The following is a 20,092-nucleotide window of genomic DNA, read 5'->3' as shown; positions in this document are numbered from 1 at the left end:
TGCTGTACTATTGAGGTCCTCAATCACTGATTCCGCCGATCTTTCCCTGAAGCCTGACCTTGAAACCCCAGCCTCATACCGAAAGCGAAATGGAAATCAGACGTGTTTGCGCGCATACTATGCATTTGCCCAAATAAACTAAATCGCCTATGATTACTTCCCAGGGTTAGCTACTAGGCTAGCTTGTTCCTGTGTGTGGTTTGCCGTATGTGGGGCTTCGAAGGTTTCCTTTCGCAGTAAATCTATGCCCGCTTCTGTTCTCCCGAGGCTTTCGTCTGGCTGCGCGTGCATGCAGCTATGCGTGCACCTCTTGCATACCGGCTATTACTTGTTTCATTGTTCGCTGCCACGGCTCTAGCATTCGCCGGCTTCCACAGTCTGTTTCGCTGTGCCGCATGTCTGCCTCTATTGTTTTCTCGTCACTCGCCGTTTTTCTCTTCGTGTCTATCGTTCTGTCCATATCCTCGGCGTGCGGTTTCGCTGTATCGTCACCTGTCGTTTTCTTTTCGAACTTCTTCACTTTCTCTTTCTTGCATACTGCGTCTTGCCTTAATTTTTTTTAATTCTGCAAATATAAGTTGCATCCTATTTTCGCTGTCGTGAGCAGTGTGAGGATGAAGTCGTACTGCTCAACTCGCCTGTTGTTGGTGGTCTGAAGAGGATGATATGCTCATGAAAACCTGATATAATCGGGGCTAAAATTGGTGGTTGGTCCCCCTATTCCGGGCGTCCCTTGGATCTTGAAGCCGCTCTAACCCATTCGGTCTGCTCTTGATGAACTGTCGCGTCTGAGATGGACAGCATTTCCGCCCGACGCTCAGTCACTGGTTCTTTTATCCTTTATATTTCTTTTTGGTCTTAGCAGGCCCATACCCTATGGAATATGTCCGCCTCTACGCCAGAGTGTGCATTGTGGCTCATAGTCTTCTGCAGAAAACTATTCATGAAGCCTTTTTGGGCGTGTGTGTGTGTTTGTAATCTTTTCAGTGCTATTTCCTCTTTGACATGTCTAGTTCTTGTTCCCCTCTGTGTTCCCACACGTGTTCCCCTCTGGCTAGCTTTCAGCGCTGTACAATTTCTGAGTATGCGGTCAGCACGTTTCAGTAGTGGTGCTCGTATGTCTGTTACAGTTCCCGGGGTAGGAGTGTGCGTCTTCTTTCCCCTCTACGGGCTGATACGCTGGTGTCCATATGCGTAGGGGAGTGCGAATACTACTTTTAGTGCGTAAGATTTCGAGCCGTCGCGTAGCTCCCGACGTTGGCCGAGGTGAGATGGAGCACCGTTGCCATAGCAACCGTTAAAGTCACTGGAACTCTGAAAGTACCGCAACCAGAGGGCGGCGCGCAGGCAACATTGGGGTGTTGTTGCCAGAGGTGGTCCAGCGCGGCGAGCGCGTCGTCTGCTGGGCGAAGAAAGTCTCCCTTGCGGCGGCCTTGTTCATCGGTTTTGCGCAAAAATTAATGAAAGTATTCATGATTGAGAGCTTAGATGAGGTGAGGGTTTCGAAAACCTTGAAAGCGGTGCACGACAGCTGCACAGCCTCTCGTATTCTTGAGCCCATGGGTGTGAGCTAACAACGCAAGAAGCAGGCTTGTCCTATCGCTTCCGCGAGAGGCTCGCAAATGCATGTTTTCGGGACCCGGAAAACTTTAAAGCCGGCAGGCTGCGTACTTACCAGCGCTATATAACAAAACGTTTAGTAAATCGCTTCACTTGGAAGTCTGCTGCGTATAAAACGTTCCCTTTACGCTTACTGTTTCCTGCCGCCTGTTCTTCCCTCCGAGTGGTCAGTAGCCGGTCAGAGGCTTGTGGGAGGCAGTTGGGCGACCCTAAAGTCGACGAGCTCTCCGAAATCTCGTAAAGCAACGTCTCCGAAGACATTTATAGCTGTCACGCTCACACAGACACACGACGCACAAAGACACGCACACGCACGCACACAGACACACGCGATGCACAAAGACACGCGCGCACACATACGCACGCAGACACACGCATACACAGACACACGCACGCACATGTACAGACACACGCGGTGCACAGATACGCATGCAGACACACGGACTGACAGAGACGCGCATACACAGACACACGCGGTGCAGATACGCACGCAGACACACGCACTGACAGACACGCATACACAGACACACGCGGTGCACAGATACGCACGCAGACACACGCACTGACAGAGATACGCATACACAGACACACGCACGCACACAGACACACGCGGTGCACAGATGCGCACGCAGAGACACGCACTGACAGAGACACGCATACACAGACACACGCACGCACACAGACACACGCGGTGCACAGATACGCACGCAGACACATGTACTGACAGACACAAGCACGCACACAGACAAACGCGCGCGCAGCACACTGCCCGCACACAGATACAGGCGCGCGCACAGACACACGCACACGCACGCAGACATACGCTCAGATAGAGGCACAGACACGCGCGCGCACACGCACACAGAGACACACACGCACACAGATGCGATACTGAACGTGCTACTTCGTAAAACACGCAGTCCAACCCCATCGGAAGCACTGCACCCCGTCGGCTCCTAGAGCGAGTGGACCATCTATGGAGGCGCCTAATCACGCGATCGCAACTGGCCAATAGGCGGCGCGGCGGCGAAAAGAAAACAGCTGCGGTACTTTCAGAGTTCCAGTGACTTTAGCAACCGTTTCAGCCGTGCTCCACCTGGCGGCAGGACCGTCGCTGCGGCGCCGCCGCTGCCGCGCGCCTAGTCGCGCGCTCTCGACGCGTGTGTCGGAATGTGGAGAGAGGAAGCGGGAGGGAAACGGGGAATAAATACGCGCGTTCGCCTCGGGCAAAACAGTCGCTGCGTGCTTACACAACTTGCCCGGTTTAACCAGAGCTAAACGTCAGCTAACTTTATTTCCGAATCGAGCACGAATCGAATATTAGGACTAACATTGGCTACTTAATTGCGCGAATATTAGTACCAAACGAGCAATCATGCAAAACATTGGAGTGACGGTAGTCCCACTGCTGTACGGTGCTGTAAGATTAAAAGTTGTGAAGTTAAAGCTATAGCTGCTAATAGACTGAACGCTAATCTCCACTAACGGGTCGCAACACTAAGTCGCTATATTAGCTCTAAGACCATCAAGTTATAGGTATAGAAAGATTTCCGTTTGCTTTGTTTGGTCAAAGACACTTTTTCCCGAGCATTTCGCCCCATCAAAGCCGAGCACCAGGCCGGAGAAAGCCTCGTACCCATCAGAAAACCGGTGGGTACCCAGCGGCGCTAGAACCGGGATGGTGTGTGAGCCGTGCCCTCTGAGATGGAGCATTGAGGCAGGGCTTTCCTGAATTTACATGCCACGAAGTATAGTCCTTGGAGGTCATGTACAACCCTGCGCAAAAGTACAGACCACGCGACCTGACACAACAACGTGCCAGCGCTTTCTCACGGTGCCTGTTTTCGAGATATGCATAGGCTGCCTGACGGAACATATTGGCCTGTCTGCCCATACATTTCGTCCAGGCACGTATTTATACGCAGAAAAGTGGCACTCACCGTCATTCACATTATGAACGCAACCACAGAAATGGACCGCGTCGTGGCGCTGAGCCCTTCGTCTCCGTCACGCTTTTCGCGGAAGGATGGTGCGCGGAATCGGTTTGGGCAGTTTTTGTAATATTCGTCCAAGAAAAATACAGTGCGTCTTATTCGAACCTCCTGACAATATTCGAAAAGTACGTGAAAAGGTGAGAACATATTTGATTCTTTTCGAGTAACTTTGCAAATGCACTGTTCGATTCGTTCGAGTAATCGAACGGAAGGATATTCGATTCGCTATTCGAAATTTATCTTCGAATATGCACGCACCCCCACATATCAGCTTTGCTTGCTTTTCGGTTTCCTTGTTGTTCTTCTGGGTCCTAATAGCTGCCTACCCTATCCTGCCCCTGGTGTAGTTTTCGCACGCTCCTTGCGAACCCGTCATTATATTCTTGTTTCTTTTTTGCCGGTGATTGCGAGCGCAATGGCTGCCTGCTTCACTCGGGTTGAGTCTCTGCACCTGTCTGAGGCGCTTTTATGAGGTTGCTATCCGAATTTATGACTGCTATCGTCACGATGCCTCCAACCGCTGCCCTGCCGCGTCCGCGCATAGCGTATTTCTGTTGTTCTTCCATTGTTCATCTGTGGCTTGAGCCCTGGCCTTTCTTCTTCCTCCGTAGTGTATACCGGGTGCATGTTCCTTTGCGTGGACTTTAGTTCTAAGATGCTCAGCTCTTCGGGTGCTTCACATCGGTCTTGCGCTGTGTTAATGACGGCAGTTCGAATCTAACTCTCATGTGCTTGTCATGCTGTTAGCTAGGCTGCATTTCCGCGATGTTAGGTGGGCTTCAATTATTACATCCAGCGTGTTGTGGATTTCCAGCTTCACTAGTTTCGTTGACGCGCTGATTGGATTGCCGCTCTCTTTTATGCCTTCATTGTCAGGACGTTGATTTTTCTCCTCATCTGCTTGTTTTTTTTTTAAATCTAAGGTACGGTGCGACGTACGCATTATGCATACGAAAGCCTATGTACTAGCTGCAAGGTGTCTTTCATGCCTCTTCTCCTGTTGCTGAAGTTCACAAGAACAAAGTGTCGGGCTGGCCAGTACTACATACCGAAAGGAAGCAGCGCGTTGAACGAGGACACAGGAGGAAAAAACGTGCACAAGCGTTGAATAACAAATGAAATTTTATTTCGGATCAAGGCGTATAAATAGGCCGTAGGAAGGAGTCGAAAATGTAACGCTGCGCGATCTATGTGTAATGCTGCGTGATCGTTTGTCTACGAAGGAGATGGAGTCCTAGGTGGCATGGCAAGCATATAATTCCTTTCCCGCATTCCCATTCATTGTTGATTGTTTCGTTGGTTTGCTGTTTTCTGTAATGGCCTCGTTTTTATTTTTATTGTTTTATGCCGCTACGGTTTCAGCGCTTTTGCCCACCCTTTTGGCCACGTGTTTTTTTGTTTTTTCCTGTTTTAAAGGGACACTGAGGAGAAATTGAAGTTGGCTTGTATCGACAGAATACCAGCTCCTCATTACAAAAACGCCACTCATACTGACAACAAAGCTCTTGTAAAGTAGAAAAAAGCAAGAACCAAAATACAGGTATCGCCGCCACAGGCCAAACTCGCAAGTACAAGCGTGATGACGTCATAGGACAAAACAGTGTTGCTAGAAGCAATGGTTCTAGCAACAGTAGAACACGAGAACCACGAATCACTCAGGCGCAGCAAATGCATGCGCAAATCTCCTTGATGTCGCCAGATGGCGCCACGTACCCGGCAGCTACGCGCGCGCCTGCAGCATCAGGACCAATCAGCGCCTGCTCACCCGCGGTAGGCGGGCTCCCGGTATTCCGCTAACGGTAACAAGGTGCACGGTATGCTAAAGGTGTCTATTTGCTAGAACTTCGTTGACGACTTCGAGAACGGGACCCATCGTAACGCTGGCAAAACGCCGGTGCAAACATAAACGAAGCGACGGTATAGTGACGGCCGCAATAGCCGATAGATGCCTTCAACGTGCGGCCGGCGGTAGCTTTCTTTTCGGCTGCTGCCAGGCCGCACTGCTGGCCGCAGAAATCACGGAGTCTGCGTTACGTCATGTGCACGTCGCGTTTCACGTCACTTAGTCCTGTGTCGTCATAAGAGAATCCCAAGTTTGAATCACAGCGGCGGGAAAAACTTTTTCAACTTCGAATCCAAATTTCTTAGAAATAAATGCATCTTTCGCTGTCGGCCAAGTGGCAACAAAGCCATGAAATGCCGAACTATCGGATTTTGCTGTAAAAAAAATATTAATAGAGCTCTCCTCACTGTCCCTTTAAACATTTCTTTTTTACATGTTACGCTTACGGCTCTTTACGCCATCTTTTTTTATCGTTTTTATCTTCAGTTTTACGCCCTTTCTTACGAAGTGACGTAGCACTCCGATTCCTGGCGGACGCGCAGCATTCCACATTTTCCCACTCCTTCCTACGGCCTGTTCATATGCTTTGTTCTCAAGTGAAAATTCACTTGTTAGTCGGCGAATGTGTACGTCTTTTTATTCCTGTGCCCTCTTTCTACGCGCTGTTTCCTTATACGGTATCCTGTTGGTGATTCTGCTGATCATTCTCGCCACTTCTTCTATCTCGATTACAAAACATAAAACTGAGCAGGGGACAAGACACAGGAGAGAGGCGAACAGGACGAGGACGAGCTGTGTTGGGCCTGCACCCCAAGATAAAAGAAGACTCTTTTACCGCACGATTCTTGTCATTCCAAGCTAGTCAAGCGGGGAATTGCAACTTCATGTCTCAGATCCTCACTTGTTAAGTCTTGTCGGCACATGTTGCAGTGCAGTTTTAACGGTCAAGTAGAACGGCTTCGCTCTGCTGGGTTGCCTCCCGCGCTTATCATGGCTGTTGCGGAATCTTTGTTGAAGGCCTTATGGTCAAGCTCAAAGAAACAAGAGCTCGCTGAAAGCGAGCGACAGAAGTTCGAAGTCCTTCCGTATGCACACAAGATATCACATGGCCTGAAGAAGGTTGAAAGGAAATTCGATGCGAATGTTCTCTTTTCCGCGCCATGCAAGATGTCTCGTCTCTGTCTTTTAACGAACAAAAACAAAAGTAACCAGAAGAAAGCAGGATGTGGAATCGACCACAGAACCAAGTACGTGCCCTGCAGAACAGAAGTTGTTTATGAGATTCCACTCAGCTGCGGATCCGTATATGTAGGGCAGACGTGATGTTGTATTAATAAGCGTCTTCAAGAGCACATAAACTCTTTGACTTCGCGTTGTGGGCAGCACCTGCCAAAGACGTTGCCAGTCTTGTGAAAAGAAGAAAAAAGATAAAGAAAAATGCATGCCACTTTTAACGCATACAAAGATTATAGGCCGTGCAAGGGACCAAAAGGCATGTGAAATCATTGAAGCCTTGCGCATTGTAAGTTATGGACCTGATAAGTGTGTTAGTGAGGCATCGATACACCTTTATAAGAAAGAGCTTCACATTCTTGGTTTGATAAGACGATTTCGTTGAGTGCGGTGCTTTGAGTGTTTGTCGTGCACGCGTTGTGCTTTTGAAGGAAAGGGGTTTCGCTCCAATTAATCGGTTGTTAGTCTGAGCTCGTCCTCTTTGCTTCTCCCCTGTGTCTTGTCCCCTGCTCAGTTTTACGTTTTGTAATCATGTCGTACCAACTAGCCCCTCATCGCTCACTCTTAGAATTCTTCTGTCGGCTTTGCTCGCCACCTTATTGCCTCTTGATTATTGTTGTTTGTGATAGTCAGCCCTAAGGATTTGGCCGATGGGACTTTCTATCTGGTTCCGTTAAGCCTCATCTCGATGGGGTGATCGTTTCTTCCTTTCCTAATTATTAGGCTTTCTGATTTTACGGTACGCATGTTAGGTCGCACTGTTCTGCGTACGCTTGTACTCCGTTTTCAGCTTCCTGCAGTCGATGCTGCATTTCTCCTTCGTCGTCGCTGTTCGTCCCGTTTTACAAAAACGTGGAGCCTTTTAAGGTGGTCCGAGGACGTCTGCTTCTGGATTTCTTCACTTCTTCCCTCAGCCCCCGGATTTCCTGACTTCTCTTTATTTGGAACGCTGCCTCTTGCTGGGATGGTCACAGTCGCTTAGCCTTGGAAATAAAATAGTCCTGGACCTGGCAAGTAGTTTAAAAAGCGAGGGAGGAGGCACTGATCATTCTTGGGTACTTCGACGCAGCTAATCGGGCTTGGGATAGAGTGACTGTGGAAGAGTGGAAACTTAGCAGAAGCAGTGACGATAGAATCACTCGCTGTACTTAGACTCTAATCAGCTGACACGCACAGATTATAACCTAGTAAGGGGCACTAATCACATCTCGCAATGGATAAAAATGCCAAAAACGCGGAGTGAAACGAACGCGGCGAGCCAGGCTAACGAGCTGGAAACTCCTCAGAGAGTGCAGAGGGGGCAGGATGGTATATTAGAAATCAAAAACTGGGCACTAGAACGTAGATATTTTCAAATCCACCAATATACTGCAAACAACCGCGGAACACCCAGCAATAGACAACCATCTGTCAACTGCGGGAAGCAAGAAGGAGCTCGCAAAAAGAGATGGAACGAAGGTAGGCATAACAGGAAAATAGTGGATTATGCGAACAAACTACTCTCGAAACAGGAGTGACAACAAATATGGGATGATAGGCAGGACAAGTTGGTGTTAGCTAAAACATGGAATGTAGTTTTTATGAGCTTCAATACACCGTCATCATCATCATCATTGTCTTCAGCCTTACTACGTCCACTCCAGGGCGCCTTTCCCATATCTCTCTGATTAACCCTGTCTTGTGCCAGTTGCGGCCACCGTATCCTCGCAAACTTCTTAATCTCATCCGCCTACCTAGCCTTCTGCCGCCCCCTGCTACGCTTGCCTTCTCTTGGAATCCAATCCTTTACCCTTAACGACCAGCGGTTATCTTGTCAGTTTGCATTAAATTCCCTGCCTAAAGCCATTTCTTCCTCTTCATTTAGGCTAAGATGTCATTAACCCATTCTGTCCTCTTCCGGTCTCTGAACGTTGCAGTTAAAGTAAAACTCTTGCTTGAGCCAGTTGGTTCATGCTTGAAGATGTAATGAAAATGGCGCGACGAACGAGGACAAAAAGTAGAATAAAAAAGAAAGAAAACAGAAAGGGAGATTGGTAAACTGACATTCATGATCTGAGAGAACCTGCCGTATGCGCTCCACCCCATTCTTATTCTTCTAGTTATTTCACTCTCATGATCCGGACCAATGACTACTACCTGCCCTAAGTACACGTACACGTATTCACTTACCACTTCTAGCACTTCGCTGTCAATTGTGAACTGCTGATCCCCAGCGAGACTGTTGAACATTACTTTGGTCTTCTGCATATCAATTTTAAGACCGACCGTTTCATTGATCATGCTTTGCAGCTTATCTCCTGAGTGACTTAGCAAGGCAATATCATCAGCGAATAACAAGTCCCAACTGTTCTCAGTCCGGGCCTCGGAACACCTCCTTTAAACAGGCAGTCAATAGCATTGGCGAAATCATGTCTCTCTGCCTGAAACACTTCCTTATTGCTTTATTGCTGGCTTTACGGAGGACTATGGTAGCTGTGCGCCCGTTACAGATATCCGCTAATGGGTAAATGAGAGCGGAATAGAAGTCGAATTCGGGCCTTCCATGTCTAGGAGGATATAATGGGGAGGACTTATCCAACACCTGAAAAGGAAGTGTATTGTAGAAACAGGACAGGTCAAGCACACAGACAACAACGGGAAAAGATAATCGAGAATGAGACGCAGACATAACCGTGGAAGAATTAAAATCATACCACAGACATTAAATCATGCCATTACTATCCGTCATGTCTTTCTTTCTTCATCGGCTTTCCGTCTCGTAACATTTGGTGGAGGTGCGGGATGTCCTCACCATCCTGGAGCTTTGGCGTCCTCCGCCTGTCATGGTCGTCGGCCGCGTGTTCCTGGCTCGCGGCGCTCGGCTCTGCCCCTATCTGCCAGACCAGAACCGACCTAGCTCACCGTTCGCCCCTGCCCCGTCCTCCGCATCGAACAGAAGACGCGATAAACCGACTGCGCTGCAGCGACCAGACCTTATGACCCCACTGACCCGATAAGCTGCCCACACGTGAGCACGCAGCCCCCTGCCCATGCCATTCGGTGCGTCCGTGGGTCTCGGCTGTCAGCTCCACGCGACCTGTGTCCCGGGAGCTTCGTGGATCAGCATTCATCTGGTCATCCTTCGATCCACCGTGGTGGCAAGCCATTCACCTTGTTCCTTTCTCACGCCCATAATCATGTCCTGCTTTACATCGTCAGCGCCCTTCTTCTAGTCCGCGATCAGGACGATCGCTTGGTGGTCCCGGGTCATGCCATGCACTAGAAGAAGACGAAGAGGGCAGCAGCGCGGACAGTAGCGCTCGCGCTAGGCCCGCAGCGGCATCATCATCGTCATTAAATCATGCCATCACCATCCGTCATGTCTTTCTGTCTTCATCGGCTTGCTGTCACGTAACAAATAATAACCAATGAGGCTGTAGCAATCATGGACGACTCAATCGATCAGTTATCCGATTTCTTCAACGAATGTTGAGAGGACGGCTCTGTACCCGCAGCATGGAAGGAGGATGAAGTATTTATTCCCAAGCCTAAAAAAGAAGCAATTATAAATATATTAAGACCTATGGCCCTCATATCATGTGTGGGCATGCTCACGGAGTACGTTGCGCTCAACAGAATAAAAGGCATATAAACAAGCACAGGTTACTTCCGGACACCTTGTTCGGATTTTGCGCCAAACTATCAACACATGACATTTTGATGCTACTTAGAAGCGAGTGAAGCCTCCATTAGAGCAATACTAGCCCTTTATCTCAAGGAGGCGCCTGATAATGCTATACACGATAGGATCCTCTGCAGCCTTAGTTGTGGTAAACACGTGTATAACGACGTCAGGATTTTCCTGTGCGATAGAAAAGCATCGTAAGCGTTGGGGGCATCAAATCGAAACCGTTAAAATTGTGCAGTGCAGGTGTACCACAGAGACCAGTACTGTCCCCTATACCTTTTAACACCGCCATGATAGGACAGCCCGGAAAACTAAACAGGTTAGGAAATGTTTAACATGCGCATCACACAGATGCTATTCCGATATAAGTAAACCAAGGCTCAATAACATTTGCGCAGGAAAGCCTACAGCAGGCAGCTTACGTGCTGCTTTCGGAACAAATTGACATGGAGGATTAGGCAGCGTTGTTACGTGGGCGATTGAGATTAAGAAGTTTGGGGATGCGGTGGCCGCAGCTGGCAAAACACAGGGTTAATTGGAGAGACATGTGAGAGGCCTTTGCCGTGCAGTTGGCGTAGCCAGGCTGACGATGATGATGATGATGGTTATACGGACGCCACGTCATCTGTAAACGACAAAATGTCGGGGCTGCTATGAAATAACTTACTAAATGCTATATCATGCTCCTTAGTGTACGCGAAAGACCCCGAGGGAACAGCAGAAATTGCCATTCCGCTTGTGAGAAACTACATTAGAGGTGAACTTTACGAAAGAGCCAACAGAATTCTAAGGCGAAAGAATAAAAAAATCGGGGAAACATTCAAGCCCCGTCTTAAGGGTATGGCGCTATAATGTAGTGGGTTAATTCCTACTGATGCAGAAGGTCATTCTCTGCGTACTTTTCATTCATGTATCCCTGGGAGTCCTCATACGCCTCCTGGCGCAGTGGTGCAGCGGGGGAGCGGTGGGCCACTGCCCAGCTGCGATGGCAGGTGCTCCCAGCGATGGGCCTTGTGCGGCACAGGTTGCTCTTCCCGAGCGACAAATCATTAACTGCCACCTGTCAGGGTGGGCAGTTTTCCCACCATCCGGTGGGCGGGCTGCGATGAGGCCGCAAGGTCACGTGACCTAGGTGGACCACTCACCTTCCTCCTGGGTTGCTCTCTGGGCACCACCTGCCAGAGCCATGCTCGTGATTCCTCGCTCAGTACGCCGACGCCGGATTTTCTGGACGAACGGGCCTCTAACGCTATCGCGTTATTACTCTATCGGAAGAGTAACAATTTCCACTCCTGCCCATGAGTCTCTTCGTGGAAACAATGGCGCGCCATATCTCTGCCCCAGAGCTCGCAAGGTGGACGCCTCACAGGGAGACTTGTAAGAAGACGGAGTCATTGCTCCTATATTATGCCCTACTACAACATTACGGTTTGGTGGACGAGTGTACCCCTTTCACAAATTAGTACAAAGAAAATGTTTGGTTTGGTTTGGTTTTGTTTTGTTTATTGGGGTTTAACGTCCCGAAGCAACTCAGGCTATGAGGGACGCCGTAGTGAAGGGCTCCGGAAATTTCGACCACCTGGGCTTCTTCAACGTGCACTGATATCAAACAAAGAAACGGGAAAAATTATAAGAAGACTTCAAGCCAAAATATTCTACAATCCACAGCTACCTCATAAATAAATATTTTTGTTTCTTGTTTTTAGGGAGGTTTAACGTCCCAAAGCAACTCAGGCTATGGGGGACTCCTTAGTGAAAGGTTGCGGAAATTTCGACCACATGGGGTGTAAGGTATCGGTAGCGTTCGCGGGGGTCATCGGAACGCGGCTGGGGGCACTCAAAGCGGAGCGTCTCCTTTCTTGGAACGCGGCCGCTCGCGAACGCGCCGGGAAGTACGGGTGTCCACCCGACACGCGGTACCGAGCACGAATGTATATTTGTGTTTATTTTCATTTGGCACGACAGTGCGTTGGTGTTTTGGGAAAGGGCGTTTTGCCCTACAGAAGCTGGAGGGTTGGCCAGGCTCTTGATAAACCAATCATGTGAACATTGTAATATGATTGGAAGCTACGAAATGTGGGCCGGGCCTTTAGGGCTTTAAAACCGGGCCCCGGAGCTGGAAGCGGGGTTCTGCGCTAAGGTGAGATGCAACGCATCTTCGGCAACGCCGAGTAGGGGCTTCCCCTAGTATTAGCTGCAGATCCACCTTTTTGTTGTTTGGTTTGTCCTTTTTGCTGCTTAATGTGTCTAGTGCCTCAACTTGATGTAATGTAAATACGTGTACATAAATCTTCAAGTATTCGCCTCACCCCTGCATCGTCACTCATCTTGAGACCGTCACTGACGGAGCACCCCTGGTGCAGAGATCGAGCTTCAGTCTTCCAGATGGAACAAACCGTCTCTGGCGGGGCACCGCTGGTGCAATAAGAAGAAGAAGAAGAACCTGAAATTTACTTGGGGTTCTTTAACGTACACTGACATCGCAGAGTACACGCGCCTCTAGCATTTCGCCTGCATCGAAATTCGACCGCCGCGGCAGGGATCGAACTCGCGTCTTTCCGGTCAGCAGCCAAGCGCCACCGCGGCGGCTCATGAATAAATGTACCCCCACCTCCTCCGCAAGAGAAACTGCCGATTATGTGATGAAATAAGAACTCTTTACCACATGTTATGGGCATTTCAAAAATAGTCCAAACAGCTAGCATTCAATATCCTATGCATGAGCAGCGGTAGGACGTGCTTTCTAGCTCGGGCCCAGACCTCCAGCAACGACTGCCAGAATGGGCTAGGACAATAGCAACGTGTAACGAAGGAATTTAAACCACATTGTTAATAAACCTGTTCAATAAAGTTTTCTCCATTCTTTCACCTCTCCATCGATTGGGATGAAAGTAAAAAAAAAAGTCTAATGGTTGTACCAGTAGTGCGATTAGATTGGCTACATCTCAGTGCTTGTTCTGAAGATTAGTTGGTAGTGGTACAGTTCTACCTGCTGGCGATAAGTATAAGTAGTTATATTGTATTGCATTTCGACATCTGGAGTCACCCCTATAAAAGAGAAGCAGCACATTCCAGGTTTCCTTTTTTGCGGCGTAATGTCGCAGAAGACGAGCATAATTGCCGATATATATCTGCCTGGCCTCACATAATTGGCGGCAGTCCGTAGTGACTCTCACGAATTCCATTTCTTTAGCGATAGCTTAGTGAGCTTTTCGGCTGGCCAAGTTGATGTGCGTCGCAACGCTTGGTCGGGCAACACGTGCAGCTTCATCAGAGTTCCGCCGCTTAATTTAGAGGGCGCGGTGCCTCCCTCGGAGGCATCGTGGGCGTTCTCCGAACTAGCGGTGCTCACCGAATTCAAACTACGAGACGCAAAACGTCGCGACTAATCAATTTCGATTCGTGTATGCGGTCGTGCTAGGTCGTACTTGGCGAGTCCGGCGAGATTCTTGCTCTGTCGCCATGCCAAGCTGGGTGTTGCCTAGGCGTTCGCTAAGATTTTACTGTGCTATGTAGTTGGTCATATCGACTTCTTCACTAAATCGAAATTCTTTGTCTTCATCGCTTCACGTGACCTCCTCGATTGCAAGAATAGCCAGTTAGCTAGGATGCTGCTACCCCGGCGGGTGTATTCATTGCCATGCTTGGCGATGGGACAGATCTGCCACCGGAGGCTCTTGGCGCAATGCGGCGGCAAATAGCGAAAAAGTTTACACAGAATGGTGTGTATAGATTGAAGCAGTTTTTTAGCTGCGCTGGCAAAAAAAAAGTTAATTAGCAAGTGTCTGGCAGGCGAATAAAGGCAGCAAAGAATGGTCACAAAGGTTAATGAGGCATCTGGGATTACGAGATAGCCTGCTTGGAAATGTTCTAAGAAAACGTGCCGTTGTCAATTTTTTTGACCTACCCATTCCCGCTCAGTTCGGCGTCTTTTAAATCCACTGTGCCCTGAATTCGATTTCGTTGCGGCCAGTTCAAGTTCGAAAGCCTGTTATAGGCATGTGGTGGGCAGGTTCTCCTCTGACGTCGGTACCCGTTGTGGGCTGCTATGGGGAAGACGAGTGGGCTACAAGGAGTCCCCCACGCTGGAGACCGGCGAGATGTCTGAGCTGTGCTGTCATTCCCTCGCCTTCCGGTGTCTAATCCCACCCCGATTATCCTTCCCCTTTAAGAGAACTTTGTATTGCTCTGTGCAGTCTCGGCGTCGAGAAAGCGCAGCTGAAGGAACAAACACGGGGGAAGACATTTTTTATGATCTTTTTGCGCCACTTGCTTGCCTGTGTTGGTGCCTTGCAGAGATGCTCGAAGTCAGCGGCCGGCGATCGGTTTGCACGCAGTGACCAGCCATGTCGGAGGAGCCGATCAAGCCCTGGCTGGACTGCCAGCGGGCAGCCGCCCTCATCAGGGAGTGCTTCGGCTTCACCGCGGCCTCCGTCACCGAACTGGAGAGCTACGACGATCGCAACTTCCGGGTGCAGGTAGGTCCTGGGGGGTCGAGGAATATTTCGAGAACCAGGGTAAGGACGCTCGATGGCGGCGCAGGAAAGAAACCTTGCTGGGGGCCTCCTTCGCAGAACACTGCGTCATACAGGCCAGCCCTCTGGCCGCCAGTACGCAGAGACTACGCCCAAGACTTGCTGTGCGCTCGACAGAGACGGGGCGGGTACTTCGCATGCTGCGTCTCCGGGTCAGTGCCGTTGAATATCTAGTGTTCTTGGGTACTTAAGTCTCGTTTAAATGAAAAATGGTCAGGACGGGACGAGAAATTTTGGAAAGTTGGATTCCGTTATATGTTGGAGGGCCCTGACAATGCACGAAGCAAGGCACTTGAAGTCGCTCACATTTAGGGGCCGGTTGGGGAAGCACCTGCAGACAAGACACTGCGCTACAATACAGGGCCGAGGAGAGAAGATTGCTCTGCATTCGCCTTGCCTCTGCCCGGTCCTGTAACGCAGTTTTTGAAGCGAAAAGCTCCACTAGGCTCGTCAACACCGCGCTTCGTTTACCCTTCGCCGCTGCCGCGCGGTCGCCGCCGCCGTCCCAAGATGAGAAGGTTCTTTCGCAAGGAGTTGCGAGAACGCTTGAGCGGCGGCGGCGGCCATAGAAGAGGCGGCCATCCTCGCCACCGTTTGACCTTTCGCCGCAGCCGTACGCAGTGCGCTTTTGAAAGGAGGGGTATATAAGGCGCGCTTGCCCATAGAACAGGCGCAGACACTCGCCATGGAAGGAGAAGAAACAACAGTCGGGCGGCGCAGAAACACCGATCCAGAAGTGGTAGCTTGGGAGTTGGCTGAAAAGCAGCGAGAGCTTTTCGCTTCGAGATATCCAGGCCTAACCTAAGCTAAGGCACAGCCAATTTTTTTGTCTTATGATGCTGCAAAGTCGGATCGAGCAGGAAAACACGGGTTCTTCGGTCGCAGAGGCAGAAGAAACCTGCCGCTATGAGAATGGTGGATCTCGCCAATAAAAGCTCGTGTGTACAGAAGAAATGCTGCTTCTGTACGTGCATTGTAGACATAGTTGAACCGTACAAGGGTTTAATGGGATGCCTTGCATCCCGTCAGGATAAAGCAAGGCGATGTTGTCTGTGACGTCACGTGACCGTGACGAAACGCCGAGGAAGGCTGCGCATTTTTATGCTGTCGAGCCAGCTTCGCGTAGATTTTCGCGAGGAAAGGCTTCTTTAGCAGCTGTCTGTTTAAAAAAGAACGGCGTTATTGTCTGCATCGAAATTAAAGCTTTAGACAGTTAAAGGGACCATGAAAAGAATTAAAAGCCGCTTGTAAATGTTAGAAGTGATGCTCAGAAGCATTGACACCAAGTATGAGTCTTCGGAACTGAGCCGGCAATTTATTATGAATTTTTAAAAATCGTGTTTTTTAAAATTCGCGGGCCGCTTGGGGTCTTCGTAGGGAGCAATTCTGAAACCAAAATCGGGAAAACAGACGTCACTAGTCCCATGACGTCGGCAGGCCACCACACGCTGTCATTCGCTAGAGCCGAGGCAGCTTCGACGTCACGGGCACACTTTCGGTAGCGGTGAAAATCGTCTGCTCGAGCTGCCGCGCGACCCCCTCGAGCAAGCGCGAGCGAGGGCATTGACTTCGCGCATATGGTTTTAATTTACCTCTGCCGCCTCTTTCTGTCGCGAGTTCGGGAGCCACTCGCAGTGTCTTTTTCGACCGCCCAAGATGAATACGCCTTGCTGTGTCGTCGGCTGCAAACCCAGTGACTGGCGAGGTGTTGAACTCAGGCATGTTATTCCTAGAGACATGCGTGAGCGAGCAGCCTGGATGGAGCGCATCGGACTGCCAGCGTCGCACGCCCGCCGAAGACTCCGCGTTTGCGGTCGACACTTCGCACCTGACGCTTACTACTATAACCCAGCGCTCGTTCGACAGTCAGGCATGAATGTCAAGCACCTGAAGCTTCGACCGAAGTCGCTGCCGACACTGTTTCTTCCCGCCGGGAAGGTGAGTTTCCAGCTTACAGCGATCGGTATGAACGTTTACACGATATGATCTGCGATGGAAGACAATTTTATCTACGAGAACGTAAAAAAAGGTGCCGCATTTACTTAGGGCACAGGACGAATTCGAAGCGTTAGCTGTCGCGGAGGGCCTTGGCCTGACGGCTACGTACTGCTGCGGTTCACATTCGGCTGCTGCTTCGACATGCAGACTCGGCCCCGACCTTCTTTCACTCTCCCGTCCGTTTTACGACCGTAATACCGTACGTTCCTTGTGTTCTAAGTCGGGCGGCGCGATTTTGCGATCCCGCAGCCGGGTGTCCAACATCATTCGACAGCTAGGCTCAGTATATGCACGGTGTTTCACGCCAAGACTTGGCAGCATCGGTGTGACGGCCGAACCAGCGCACAAAAAAATAAAACATTGTGTGAGCCGGGAACAGGTCCGCTTCCATTCTGCCAACTAGCAAATAAACCCGACGCGCGCCGCAATCCAAGAAAGCGCCGAGACCGGAGAGACGCTGCCGACGCACGCTGCTCCTCGGGAGTGCGACAACCGGAAGTTGTAAACCGAACGTCAGCGAATGACGTTTTCATGGGCGGAGCCCAGTCCCGGAGCTGTTTTCTTAATTTTTTTATGGTGCCCCGCGCGTACGAGTTGAGGGGGGAGAGGAGGAGGGTGATTTTTAATCGCCTATAACTTCGTTGTTATTGATGCTAGCTCAAAAAGTCTTGAGCTGGAGTGACGAGTGATGGATTGCCTATCTTTACATAATCTCAATTAATTTGTTTCATAGTCCCTTTAAAAAAGACTGCAGTTACGTAGCTTTCATCGCGAATTCGCCAATATAAACACAGCATGCAACGCGAGACCTGCTGGACTTTCTTCCCTCGGATCTGGCAGTGAGATAAGTATATTCTTGAAAGAAAAATTGGAGTGGACACTTAAGCTCCGCCTTAAGGATATGACGCAATAGCGTAGCGGGTTAGGCTTTCCATTCTGAGCAATTTGACACCTTTTAACGCATTTTTATTTTTTTAAATTGTTTCAATTAAATAATTCATCAATTACAGATTTTTAATTTTCTTGATAGCATCAAGCACGGACTTTTCATTCAGAGCATGTTGACACTTTTAAACCCCGTTTTTCCAATTTTTTTCATTTATTTTATAATCAATTGATTACAACCATTCCCTTAACCCGTCACTACCTATCACACACCAGTCAATAATCATTCGCTAGAACCACGAATTACCATTTTTTACGCAGCCGCCGATTACAGGTCGCCATTTCGAATATCTGCCGCGAGCTAGGCTGTAACTTAACTAACCGTTTATGCTGCACGAAACGCTGAATCGTATGACGTCGTCCGGAACATTCTCCGGCAAACGGTTGGCACAGGGAGATTTTTTCACGCAGCCCTCGATTATTCCCGACACGCTGTGCCGACTACGCCGGCGGCTTTTCGACCGAACGAGCTGCGTACGCTATCGCGTAAAAGCGAAAAAAGCACAGTTGATGCATGCGATGAAGCTTTAAATTTGGCGCTTTATTGTACACCAACTTCAATGCCGTTAAAGGCGTACGGCCGTTAGTAATGTTCAAGTGTGGCGAGGGCCAAATCGTGAGGTCTAGAACTGGCAGAGTCTTGAAAAGGGAAAAATAATCTTACAGGATAGTGGAAGCAAGTAGTTACGCACTACGCCTGGAGGTCAAGTATAAGTGCATTTGGTTGCTACAGTTCCAAAATATGTTCGACAGCTTATCGACATTCCTGAAAAGAGAAGTGCATAACTGATGAATCTCGCCAGTATTTACATAAAAGCGATACATGAAAGAGGCCAGAAGTGAGGCTAACAGCAGCGCAGCGAGTGACGGAAGGTAAAAAGATGAGTGGAAAGTTAACGTACAGAAAGAGAGCACCGTGGCTAAGACAGCCAACGACGGAAACGAAAGGGATATGTAATGGTTAGAACTAGTTTACGGTGGTGTATTAGAAGGAAAGAGTGGGATGGTGAAATGCGGTTGGGAATTGCACTGAGCCAAATGCAGTGATGAGGTATAGGAAACTGAAATAGTGCGGTCCCAGTTTGTGCTCGACAGACTCGGAGGCCTTTGAGAGAACGAGAGAGATAGAGGCCTTTCCGTTCAGTGTACTGAGATTTTGGTGACGACAATGAGGAGAGCTTGTAATTCCATTTCATTTTTTATTCATTACCAGTCATGTTCTTATCCACATTCCTGAGAACGAGAAAAAACGTTCAATTTTTCAACATAGGCAAAGGGTCTTGTTTCGAAAATCAAAATTGTACGAGGAAGCACTCCGCGATAACCGCCGATCAATTTGATGAAATTACCCGTCTTCAATATTACCACGGGCTTTTATTGGAAGTTTTATTTTTAAAGAGGCTGAAAATAACTGCTGGTGAGAACGTTGTTGGAGCAGTCAACAGAAAAGGGAGCAAATAAATGAGGCTTTAGCAGCTTTCAGAGAACTAAAGAATGTTCCCTTGCAAAGAAACAAAATATTGATGATTTAACCGTTTTTGTAAATGCGTTATATGTGTGATAGAAGTTTTCCGCCCCTGTCAATACCTGTCAGGCTACGAAGAACTCTTTTCAGATCCACGGCATAAGCATGTCTTCTGAAACAAATTCGGAAAAGTAGGAAGTTTTGCTAACCATTTTGCGCTTAAAAGTGTACCAGAATGGAATAGCCGTCCTTGATTTTACGCGGCAACGCGTTGAGCATGGTTTTCCTCTCTACGGAGACATGAATAATCAGCCCCTTGACTTGTACTGACCAGAGTTGTACACGTGTCGGCGAATCTGCACGAACGGGATTCGAGGGAGATCAGCCGCTCCGCAAACAGATTTTACGGAAGAAAATTTGCAGGGTTTGGGAGGATATGCATAACCATTACAGAGTATAAAGGAACCTTTTGTTGTCTCAAGGACACCTTACAAGTCTCGAAGACAGCAAAACCACTTACACAACTGACCTCGGCAAAGATTGTCTCAACATGTTCGCAGTCACTGGGGTTAGGTCCCGCTTTTGCCGGAGTGGGCCGCACACGGAACACGCCTAGCCAAATGTATTGTCCAGATAATTTCGCTTGAAGATGTTTGTCACGGTTACGTGCTGTTGCTGTCGTTCCGCTTGCCGCTTCCTTTGGGCCTCCTTAGCCTAGCAGTCCGCATCCAGTCGAAGGGCTCCCTGCTCTGCTGTTTCCGAGGCTTGTTGATCCCGTATTACAGCGAAAGC

At 49.1% G+C, this 20,092-nt stretch overlaps 1 protein-coding gene across 2 annotated transcripts in view; it reads left to right on the top strand.

Moving 5' to 3' along the window:
- The window catches only part of LOC149325211 (hydroxylysine kinase-like), a 106,581-nt gene that overhangs the window by 22,695 nt on the left and 63,794 nt on the right, over positions 1-20,092 (top strand). Inside the window, exon 2 of one of the 2 annotated variants that reach the window (XM_089564061.1) lies at positions 14,654-14,835. In XM_089564061.1, coding sequence (XP_089420187.1) covers positions 14,704-14,835 — 132 coding nt within the window. In that variant the 5' untranslated portion in view covers positions 14,654-14,703. The remainder of the gene's footprint in view (positions 1-14,653; positions 14,836-20,092) is intronic. The other variant, XM_089564060.1, reaches the window with a different exon arrangement.

This window comes from Amblyomma mixtum, chromosome 10, assembly GCF_055824585.1.
Source record: "Amblyomma mixtum isolate Tamu chromosome 10, ASM5582458v1, whole genome shotgun sequence".
In the NCBI taxonomy this organism is placed as follows: Eukaryota; Metazoa; Arthropoda; class Arachnida; order Ixodida; family Ixodidae; genus Amblyomma; species Amblyomma mixtum.
Note: the sequence above shows the minus strand (reverse complement) of the source record. Positions and strands in the feature narration are given on the sequence as shown.